The sequence below is a fragment of the Dryas octopetala genome, chromosome 3 (assembly GCF_963921425.1).
Source record: "Dryas octopetala chromosome 3, drDryOcto1.1, whole genome shotgun sequence".
Lineage (NCBI taxonomy): Eukaryota > Viridiplantae > Streptophyta > Magnoliopsida > Rosales > Rosaceae > Dryas > Dryas octopetala.
The window spans coordinates 4,094,360-4,105,398 of NC_141368.1; the positions used below are offsets into that span (position 1 = coordinate 4,094,360).

At 36.7% G+C, this 11,039-nt stretch overlaps 2 protein-coding genes across 4 annotated transcripts; one reads left to right on the forward strand and one right to left on the reverse strand.

Annotated features, from left to right (window-relative positions):
• Positions 1-466: 466 nt before the first annotated feature.
• LOC147289795 (autophagy-like protein) lies at positions 467-4,867 on the reverse strand. 3 transcript variants are annotated; one of them, XR_015121533.1, is made up of 12 exons: positions 4,540-4,867; positions 3,918-3,960; positions 3,532-3,585; positions 3,216-3,279; positions 2,959-3,015; positions 2,657-2,763; positions 2,520-2,558; positions 2,210-2,298; positions 2,012-2,090; positions 1,335-1,382; positions 941-1,180; positions 467-489 (listed from the first exon to the last, which is right to left on the reverse strand). XR_015121533.1 is itself a non-coding variant. In XM_086238738.1 (11 exons), the coding sequence occupies exons 1-11, from the start codon at positions 4,722-4,724 to the stop codon at positions 1,100-1,102; spliced, it is 846 nt and encodes a 281-aa protein (XP_086094864.1). In that variant the 5' UTR covers positions 4,725-4,867; the 3' UTR covers positions 763-1,099. The 3 variants fall into 3 exon arrangements, 1 of the variants encoding a protein (XP_086094864.1); XR_015121532.1 differs by having other exon boundaries at positions 480-600; XM_086238738.1 differs by lacking the exon at positions 467-489 and having other exon boundaries at positions 763-1,180.
• Positions 4,868-6,192: 1,325 nt separating this feature from the next.
• LOC147289796 (P-loop containing nucleoside triphosphate hydrolases superfamily protein) lies at positions 6,193-10,308 on the forward strand. Its single transcript, XM_086237237.1, has 11 exons — positions 6,193-6,540; positions 6,644-6,877; positions 7,016-7,276; positions 7,376-7,455; positions 7,565-7,670; positions 7,760-7,873; positions 7,959-8,057; positions 8,204-8,293; positions 8,693-8,799; positions 8,915-9,058; positions 9,606-10,308. Exons 1-11 carry the CDS (start codon positions 6,256-6,258, stop codon positions 9,874-9,876), a joined length of 1,791 nt encoding a protein of 596 aa, XP_086093363.1. The 5' UTR covers positions 6,193-6,255; the 3' UTR covers positions 9,877-10,308.
• Positions 10,309-11,039: the final 731 nt, after the last annotated feature.

An 11,039-nucleotide genomic window follows, 5' to 3' on the forward strand; every position in this document is an offset into this window, starting at 1 on the left:
TGAGGCAGTCAGATGTGTGGCGCTTGTGCTTCATGTATCTTAAGAGTTTGGGCAAAGAATCTTCACTCAAGCTCTTATACCTCTCTGGCACCATCTTGGGTACAACTAGCATTTGCTGTGTTTGCTGGTGCTTTTCAAAGAACCTCCACAATGTGGTTAGCCAGCCACATCCCAACCACTAAGAAAATTACTGGTACATCAGGTACGCCTTGTATGGTTTCATTTGTCGCCATTGCAGTTGTTGAAAAAATAAAAGCAAGAATTTTATATAACATGTCTAAAGGGGTTTAATACTAGTTACGATAGGGAAAATCACAGTATACTAACAGGAACTCTTTCCTGTATCTAGCATACTATTCCACCCAATCCATGAGATCTCCCTCAAGCATCCATCCACAGGCAAATGCGTGATTTTGTGATAGGAAAGACTCCAAAGACCCCTCTCCCACCATATCACTGCCTTAACTGCTCAACTATGACAACACCCAGCTACATATTTGAATCCAATATATGTATCAAATCCAAAATCCAATATATATTTTGTGAAGTAAGCATCAATCTGTAATATAATTCCACTACAAAAATAGATCTGTCCAGCATCTGCATCTTTTCAAACATTTGAATCAGATGGCATCAATTCAGATTTTACAAATAACCAGAATATTAACCTTCAATAAATCAGATTAAAAACAACAAACTGCTTACTTCACACCCAACTTCTAGTTGTACATTATCAAACATTCCAGCAGCCAAGATAATGCATGACACTCAAAATCTTATGTTTTTCATTTATGAATTCTATCTATAAAAATATTAAAATCCATACGCAAACGATACATCCAAAATTTCCTAAACAACAGCTGCTGACAGAATGTAACACGGAATAAAAAATAATCTCGTTCTTGGTAAAAGGAAAGCATAGGTGAGATGGAAAAAGCACCCTTTATATTATGGTGCATGTCGAGCTTATGTGCTAGCTTTGACTAGGATGTTGTCTTGTCTGCATACTGACCATTTTTCTCATTTGCTAAACGTTGATGGCAGAGCACAGATGATACAAAATGAATTCACCAGCTTAACCTAAAACAAAATTGTATGCTCAGAAGTTGACAGGAGAATAGGAGCTTCGATGACCTTGAGAAGATCCCCTAATTTTGTGCAATAAAGATGCAAACAGACCCTGGAATGAGAAGGAAAGAGGTGGTAGGTTATTAACAATATAATAGAGAGCTGAAGAAAGAGAACAGGCACATAATTGCAAGATTGTTTATATCTGTGCCACATCACTAGAAGTATAGAAGAAAGAGACAAAGCATTACACATAAGCAGAATACCTGACTTCTCTGAGGTAAGCCAGTCCAAAAGTCCAAGTTTGGTATAATCTGAAAAGAGGAGCAACAGATCAGAGTTTAATTACAAGGATTTAAACACCAAAGGGAAATGATGGATGTTTTCCAGAATACCAGTAACGATTACCATTTTTTCCCTATTGCAATGTGACATGAAACATGTCATAATCAGTTTTGGTATTGGATTGAATAGATGATAGGTGATCATAATTTTCTAAACAATATGCTGCCACAAAAAGTAACAAGACAGAATAAATTTTGACCCCAACAGGACGTAAGAAATTACAGAAAGGATGGTCAAAGGATCGCGTGGCTTTATTCCCTATTGCATGACTGCTACAAGTTTGAACTCACTGGCCCGAAGGATCATGTGTGGTTCTCTCCCTCTTAAATATTTCCTGTGATGGCCCATCCACTGATTTATATACTATCATGTTTCATATGCCTAATTCATGAGCCTCGTTTTAGTTGATTCATTTACATAATTGGCTCTCCCTTGACACATAGATTTTAAGAAACCTCGAAATCCATTTCATGACAATGCACATAAACAAATGGAGCTATGCATAAAAAGACTTCAGGAAATTTGAAAGGACAAAAATCAAACATAATTATATAATTTGGAAACCAAGAAGCAGATCAATTTGAGTGAGAAAACATACATCTATTCCACGAATTCCAAGACTGAAATATCGATAAACTGTACCAGCCAGCAGATACGCTCCAAAAAGGCATAAGACTCTGAAAGCCGGATCAAGTATCAGTCAAATAAGATGACACAATAGAACTTTAACTGTTAGGCATAAAAAGAAAATTCCATTTAATATAACAACTTGACAGGAAAAAAAATTGACTCTTACATGATCACTAAGGTGCCAAACCAGCCCCACCCTTTCCCATGAACATGTACAATCTTAGCACAGCCAGAAGGATGCTTTAGCACTGTAGCCTGTCCGATAGAGAAGATTATGAAACACAAACTTTACGAATCATGCATACAATCACTGTAAATCCACTTTTCAATGTCACAAAATGAACTGTCAAAAGTGAACATTGCTACGCATTTCAAAACCTTCATGACATCCATATTTTGGAATCTATGATGTAATCAGTCTACAATATCAATAAGCATGGAGGAATAAAAGGTTTTCTGAAACTGAAAGCACTCACATAGTCACATGTCCCCGTTTTCTCCAGCGAATGTGGGCCCTGTAAAATAGAAAGATAAGAAACTAGGCCATGAACCATGCATTTAAGAACCCTAGGATCTTTTCACATTACAGAAATTATTGGGTACAAGGTCTTGCCTGAACTCCATTTGGATCACAAATTACAGACACAGAGAGCGAACAATTGAGCTTTACGCCACTACTTGACATCTTAACAATGACACCAATCTCAGGATTCTTCTTATCTGCCATATTGTGGTAACAAGGAAATCATACATCTTCCAAAATTTTATTCCCCAACAGAATTATTTAAGAAGGACAGAAAACATGCATGTTTATACATATTTGCATAATGCCATAATCGAGCTACAGTAATCAAAATCGGAAAGTAACATTCAATTTCAAAACTGGGGGAGATGGCAAGAAAAAAAAAAACTCACCAATTATGTTAATGTCCATGCTCGAGGCACGCCCAATGGTAGTGCACACATCATAACCTGTAGTCATCACAAGGTCCATTTTAGAAGAATACATACAATCTTCTAAAATACAACACTTTCTAGTCCAAATTAGATGAGAAAGGCCCTTCATGAGCTCCTTCTTTTTTTTAGTACAGTTCGAGATATTGTGAGGGTTATCATTCCTTTATCAACATGATGGGGCTACAACATCAATTATGAGCCTCAGAATATAATACCTCCTATGTTATTTGCCACAAGAGCACTACAATCCATGCCACAACGTGAAGGGCCCCCACAATCCTGCAATGTTCAGTAAGAAAGCATTATCTAAGTGCGACCTCAAATTGTCAAATCTCTCTAGCCCGCTCTTTTGTCTTTGAAGGCAGAGAGAGAGAGAGAGAGCCAGGGGCAACAGCTCTATTACAGGTCCAAATATAGGGAGGAACTAAGTCCACCAAGTAAATAATTGCAGGTCATTTCAAAATTGCAACAGTATCATTGCCTTCTCTATCAACATAAAGAGAATAACAGCATAGAAGACAAGAAATTTACCCAGCAATCAACACATCCAGGTGGGTCGTGATTGAAAATCATTCCATCGCAAAGCTGCTCCAGAGAGTCAAAGAAGAGAAACTCAATAATGAACTAGCTGCATAAGAAGGCCTATAATTGCTTGTAATAGTTACCATAGTCCAAAACCATAAAATTTATCTTCAGCTTAAGAACAATCGACCTAGTCATAGTGTTTCAACTTCACACTAGAGAATCTGGAGCCTCATCTTAAACTTTCTATGATAAAGCACAATGGTTCATGTGTCAAAAGTAAAAAACAGAAGACTAAGAAGTTATTGTCCCATACACAAGTGCACGGTGGTAACACGATTATAGTCATAAGAAAGATCAGTTGAAAAACAAAGGTGTGACCTGATGAAGCGAACCTGAAACCATAGCACAGTCTCATTTGCTGCTACCTTGTAGAACCTGTAGTAGTGAAATTAGGAATTTTTCTTTTATTAGAAGCTGACCACATTAATAATTAAAAAAAATGCATTCCAAATGCCACAATACAAGAGATTGTTTTTAATGTATATCAACTAAAACAGCATTGTTGTTCAGAATTCACAAGTGCGACGGATCTTTGTCCACCCATTAAAGCATTATGTTCCATGCAACTATTGCTCTTTAAGATGCTTCCCAATAGTAAACTAGAGAAATCAGAATGGCTCAACCGAATTTCTTTTAAAAATGTATGCGGATTAAGCTGCATTAATAAAAAATAAACAATTGAAAAAGTTTGAAAATGCTTAATAGGACAAAAGCACATTATTATGCAAAAAGTTCAGAACTCCGTATTATCACAGGAATCAAACAGTTGAAAGACATGTAGATGAGGTGTCGATGAGGTGTATGTTCCACCCATTGCAGCAAAATGTGTTAAACGAAATGGGTACATACTAAAAGCATTGAAACCCAATTTATCGAAAGCCAGAAATACCCACATTAAGTAACAGAGAGTTGGAGAGAGAGAGAGAGAGAGAGAGAGAGAGAGAGAGAGAGTACCCGTCTTCGCTTTGAACGCCATGAGGGAATAAGGGCATGTGAGATTCCAAACTGAAGTTGTAGAGCTTGTTATCGTCAATCACACTGAGTTGGCAGTTGGCAGAGACCGAGTTACGGGACATAACTCGGCCTAGAATCGTTAAGATAACTATGGCCCGTTCCAAATAATCGCCTCCGACTACCATTATTCACCACCAAGCTCACACCAGTTGAGCAATTCTTCTAAAATCTCATCATTCCTTCTTTATTTCTCTAATTTTTATTGCAGGGATTCATATTGTGTATCAGTGTCTGCACTGCAAATCAAGTAGTCCGAGTATTTTGTTTTTTTTTGTTTTGGTCATGAAGTGTGGTCCGAGTACTTGGTTGAAGGAGAAGGACAAAGAGGTCCAATACAATGAGACATCAACACTTGAAGGCCCATCACTGTTCACCCATGCCAAAAACCGACATTCGACCGGACATTCTTTCTTCTATACCACACGTCATGTCGTTTGGTTTGGCATTTTCTTCTTTAGCTTAATTATGAATTTATGCCTATACTCTTTTGAATCATTCATCTTGTCTCATTTTGTTCCCTAAAATTATTTAGGATTCAATTTGTCTCATAACTACACTTCTTAATTTGATTAGGATTCAATTTATCTCATAACTACGCTTCTTGTTAAAAATTCTCATTTTATTAAGTTTGTCATTCTTTTTGTTAGCTAAGCTAATATGAAGCCTAATAAAAGTTTGTACATATAGAGCACACCATTTTAGATAATGGAAGTGCCTAATTTTATGGGGTAAAGTGCAGGGGCAGAGTTACACGAGGACAAAGGGAACATGTGCCCCTCTCCATTTTTAGGAGAAAAAATCCATATATTAATCTTCTTATATTTTGCTTAAATACTCTTAAAAGAAATTTTAACTCTTAGATGTTTTCTCTTTTTATATTCAGACTTTACTCTTCAAACAACTTATTAATTTCTCTTGTTATCCATTGAACATAGTGCTATGCATCTTACATAAGACTTATCTGCATGTTTAGTAAAGAAGTAGGAGTGTAATCTACTAATCTTCATTATTAAAAGAAAAAATGTATTAATTTACAACATTTCATAGGTAAATTAAGAAAGAATGTATGTGATTAAGATATGATGTTATTACGCTTTTTCCCCTATTATGTTTGAGCTTTATATGGACAATATCTCAATTAAGAAACTAATCTTAAGTGGTGATGCCTACATGGGTATGTTTTTCTTCACTAGTAAAGTGAGTCACAATATGTTTTAGAAAACAAATTGAGAAACGGAGCATAATTCATGAAGTATAAATATAATTAAGTTTTGAGTAATATTAGGAATATCACATTTTGATATCATTGTGTATCATCTCTATAATAAGGATGAGATCTAGCGATACAAATATATTAGAGATGTGGTATTCGGTATTCCTAAAATTGTTGTCAAGTTTTTTATCAGAAAAAACATATATTTTTTTTTTTGACAAAGCAGAAAAAACATAATTAAGCTTTTATATATTTACCTGGCCAAAAAAAAAAAGCTTTTATATATATGCGCAACGACATGTCGTGTAGTAGAAAAACCTTAATATACTTGGGCTTAGGCCCCTCTTGTACCTAAAAAAAAGAAAAACCTTTTATATACACTGCGGAAAGCCGAAAGCCTAACGGTGCGAAGCGCGAAGAAAACAGTCTGAAGTCTAAACACTATGGGCTTTGAACCGATGGACTCCGACTCTGCCTACCCCAACGGTGCGTTAAGCGACACGCGCTTCTCCGAGCTAAAGCCGCCACTCTCCGAACCGGTTCTGGAAGCCCTAACCGAATCCGGGTTCGAGTTCTGCACGCCGGTTCAAGCCGCCACAATCCCCTTACTATGCAGCTTCAAGGACGTAGCCGTGGACGCCGCCACCGGCTCAGGCAAAACCCTAGCCTTCGTAGTCCCACTGGTGGAGATACTCCGGCGGGCGTCAACCACTCCCAAACCTCAGCAGGTCCGTTCCACACCATTATTTTCTTTTATTGTTCCTTTTTATACACACTGTTTGGTTGCCGAGAAAATAGAAGTAAAATAAGATTGCTTGTTTGTTTGTGCAGGTGATGGGAATGATTATATCTCCGACTAGAGAGCTATCTTCACAAATATACAACGTGGCGAAACCCTTCATTTCGACATTGTCCAATTTCAAGTGTGTGCTTCTGGTTGGTGGAGGGCAAGTGAAAGAAGACATGAAGCAAATAGAGGAAGGAGCCAATTTATTGATTGGTACGCCGGGGAGAATATACGACATTATGGAACGCATGGATGGCTTGGATTTGCGGAACTTTGAGGTATGCATTTGTAAATGAAATTTATTTTTTGTGGGATTTGAATGAAGTTATATTTCATGGGATTTGATTGAAATTATTTTCAGTAATTTGATTTTATATGATGTTGATATAGGCTTGTCTTATCTATAATTGTTATAGGTTTTGATTTTAGATGAGGCTGATAGGCTCTTGGATATGGGATTCCAGAAGCAGATAACTGATATTATATCTCGCTTACCAAAGCTTCGGAGAACCGGTCTCTTCTCAGCTACCCAAACTGAGGCAGTTGAAGAGCTGGCCAGGGCAGGACTAAGGAATCCCGTGAGGGTCGAAGTACGTGCGGAAACAAAATCACTCAATGATTCTGCGTTGACACAACAATCGGCCTCTTCCAGAACACCTTCTGGCCTTGCCATTGAGGCATGCTCTTTAACATAACATCATAAACTAATGTGTTACTAAATCTCAGTTCTTTATTATTTCATTTGTTCCTCCTCTGACTCTACGCTCTACAAACAGTATATGGAGTGTGAGGCAGACAAGAAACCATCACAGCTTGTTGATCTCCTTGTTAAGAATAGTTCTAAAAAGACTATAGTGTAAGTAACATGGAGTTTTTAATTGTTAGTGGAAGTGATCTAATTAGGATTTGGAGGTGGTGAAAAGTTTGTTTTACTTTGTAAAGTGATTTTGTTTTTTCTTTTCTAGATACTTCATGACTTGTGCTTGTGTTGACTACTGGGGAGTTGTTCTTCCATCCCTTGCTCCTTTGAAAGATTTCTCTCTGATTGCCCTGCATGGGAAGATGAAGCAGGTAAACATTGCTGATCAGCATACTTGGTCTATCTCTAAATTAGCATTTCATGAGCTCATAATTCCATTTTCTTTTATTGTGTTTTCTAGGCCGCAAGGGACAAAGCTTTATCCTTATTTACATCTCTCTCAAGTGGCATCCTTCTATGCACTGATGTTGCAGCCCGTGGACTTGACATTCCAGGTGTTGACTGTATAGTGCAGGTAGCTTATTAACAAATAACACCTAGATGGTCATCTCCCGTTCCCAAAGCTACATAGTATGATTAATCTATTTCTTGCTTTGCAGTATGATACCCCTCAAGATCCAAATGTTTTTGTACATAGAGTTGGCCGAACAGCTCGTATGGGTAGACAAGGAAGTGCAATCGTTTTTCTATTGCCAAAGGTTTAGTTATAGATCCCAAAACTATGCGATAATTGTTTCTTTGTTTACAAAACTATTCTACAGCTCTCTTTTGACTCCTTTTTTTTTTTTTTTTTTGCTTTTCGTTTATGATGATGAAGGTGCTTATTGTAGTTGCACTATTGTAGGAAGAAGCTTATGTAGAATTCCTGCAAATAAGAAGAATTCCTCTTCAAGAAAGGAAATGTTCTGATGATGTTTCTGATGTTGTTCCTCAGGTAAGCATCATTTTATGCTACCTTTTATTTTCTTCAACATTGGTCAAATATTAGTCATTTACACATGTTTATCATTCTTAATGTGACCGGGTTTCTTTTTATTGAGTGAACATTGATTGATTGGCAATTTGTGCCAAAGATGGCAGCATTATTATGTAACAGGGATTGATTTCATTTCCCATGTATTTTAATACTATTCATTAAATCAGTTTATTTAAATTATCATACGTTATGTATCTTGCTGTTCTCTTGGAAAGGTGGAGCTTAATTGTATGTTCATCTCCCTTGTTCTCGAAGTATTGGTCCGATATTATATAGTGATTTTACTTTCTGTTTTTTTTTACCTGTAGTTTTTGTATTTAGTAATTGTACTGACATGATGTTAAAACCTTGTTTCAGATACGATCAGCAGCCAAAAAGGATCGTGATGTCATGGAAAAAGGAATCAGGGCATTTGTTTCTTACATCCGTGCATATAAAGAACATCACTGCTCTTACATTTTCAGGTGACTAGCAGCACTTGATGTTAACTTCAACCTCCCCTCCCCTCCCCCCCCCCTTTTCCCAAAAAAGTAAAAAAAAAAAAAAATCCCCTTCCTCTGATTTAAACTTTTAATGCAGGTGGAAAGAACTTGAAATTGGGAAGTTGGGCATGGGATACGGACTACTGCAGCTCCCATCAGTTCCTGAGGTAAAGCGTCACTCTCTTTCCACAGAGGGATTCATCCCTGTTGAAGACATCAACTTTGAGGAAATCAAATATAAGTAAGAACTCTCTCAATCGTTTACTGTTTGATTATATAACATTGAGGTGCTGATGAGCCCATGCAGTGTTTATAATGGGGTACAAAATCTCATTCTAAGGACACAGTGTGTTTCTTTCCTTTTTTGAACTTTTCATACAAAAAAATTAAAAATTCCTTAACTGGTTTCACTTTTTGGTCATTTTTTAAGCATATTCTTGTTTTTGGTTGTATATTTTTAAGAAAATGTTCGTTTTATTGTGTAACTAATATTTAAACTGAATCTAAATCCCAATTGAAGATGAAATTAAGGGTGAAAAGAAAAAGGGCGCATTGTTGCTTGTAGGATCTATTGCCACCCAAAATTGTTTCTGAAGATAATTTTCGCTTTCACCAACTTTAGAATATTGAAAAAGACAATTTTGTTCATGTTAAAGTCATCAATGATTAGTTTAGACATGCTACTTAACCTTCATACTTTGCTTTCTGCTTGCTATCAAAAAAAATATATATATTCTCATTTCTCAAAATAAGCATGTGCTAAAGGAAATTTTTTTTTATAATATTAGGGATAAATCTCGCGAGAAGCAAAGAAGGAAGAATCTACAAGTGAGGAAAGAAGCGAAAAAGCAAGAAGTTAAACCTCAAAAACCCAACAAAAGCAAGAAGGAAGAATCTGCTGCAATGAGGAAGAAAACAGCTAAGCAAAGACGTGCTGCCCAGACAATTGAAGATGAAGATGAGTTGACAAGAGAGTACCGGCTGCTAAAAAAGTTGAAAAGGGGAGCTATTGACGAAACTCAATATGCAAAGTTGACAGGAACTGAAGAGTTACTTTGAAGTCATAATATACAGAATGTGATTTTGGGAAACCTCTCATTACGGAGTTTGTAGCCCTTCCAGATTTTTGGTGGTGAAAGACAAGTTTCCAGCCTTGGATTGGGGTCCATGATTTTTGTCGAGAGCAGACTGACTAAGACATCTTGAGCTTGTTTCAACGATATAAAGATGCAGCAAAAATGTTTGGAGACAACTTTGCAGGTGATGGATAGAAAGAGATTTTGCTCCTGCTAGTTTTGGCTTTGGGGCCTGTTGGTAATTAGAGATTTGTAACACTGGTTTGTTCACTTTCTTAATTTAGTTTAAATTGATCTTTTAATTTAATTTCTTTGAAATCTTTGGTCTTGTTAAGTTGATATTGATGAGATTGCAAACAAAAACAGAGAATTGTGTCTGGACAGTTGATGGTTTCCAATGAATGAAACAGTAGTATACAATTTTGTGCTGGTCTTGCCTATTATATACTGTATTTCAATGTCAAATAGAAATACCAATATGTATAAAAAGTACATATCTTGAGGGTTTGGACTTTGGATGCTTAAAGATGCTATCGATCCAAATGCAAGTTCGGTCATGGATTGGTTCCATGTAACAATTCTCGTACAATCGTCATTTAGTCTGAAAATTGGAGAAAAATGAGGAAAAGAAAAAAGGAAGATGGAAAAATGGCTCGACTGTTGAACTCTTGATAAATTTAAGAATTTTATTGTTTATATACTTTTCTCCTTAAAAATGAAATACGATGAAATTATATAAATATCTGAAAAATTCACCAGTTTTAGCCCCCAATGTCAGTTCACCTGACACTTTATTGTTTTATCTTTTTTTTTTTTGTACAAACTTTATGCTTTTTTTTTTTTTTAGTTTTTTAGTGCTGTTATTTGCATACTATTTTTTTTTTTGCATACCTCATAAATTTAATTTATGAAATAACAAAAAAAACCAAAAATAAAATTATCCAAAACCTCATCTCTCTATCTCTCATTCTCCCCGTCACAGCACCCACCCTTGTGAGGAACTAACCTCCGACCACCCTAGCCCTGCTGACAAGGAACCACCCTCCGACCACCCCGGCCCGGTCGCCCCTCTCTCTCTCTCTCCTTCCCTCTTATCCCGCCAACCACCCCATCCCCATCCCCATTCCCATCCCCATCCCCATCCCC

Bases quoted from the DNA above. Each gene is read 5' to 3' on its own strand.
- LOC147289795 (XM_086238738.1), bottom strand. From the start codon at position 4,724: ATGGTAGTCGGAGGCGATTATTTGGAACGGGCCATAGTTATCTTAACG. The intron at 3,961-4,539 runs GTACTCTCTCTC...TCACTACTACAG, and splicing joins GGCGTTCAAAGCGAAGACGG to GTTCTACAAGGTAGCAGCAA. The intron at 2,091-2,209 runs GTAAGAGTCAAT...TCCGGCTTTCAG, and splicing joins TTTGGCACCTTAGTGATCAT to AGTCTTATGCCTTTTTGGAG.
- LOC147289796 (XM_086237237.1), top strand. From the start codon at position 6,256: ATGGGCTTTGAACCGATGGACTCCGACTCTGCCTACCCCAACGGTGCG. The intron at 6,878-7,015 runs GTATGCATTTGT...TAATTGTTATAG, and splicing joins TGGATTTGCGGAACTTTGAG to GTTTTGATTTTAGATGAGGC. The intron at 7,671-7,759 runs GTAAACATTGCT...TGTGTTTTCTAG, and splicing joins TGCATGGGAAGATGAAGCAG to GCCGCAAGGGACAAAGCTTT.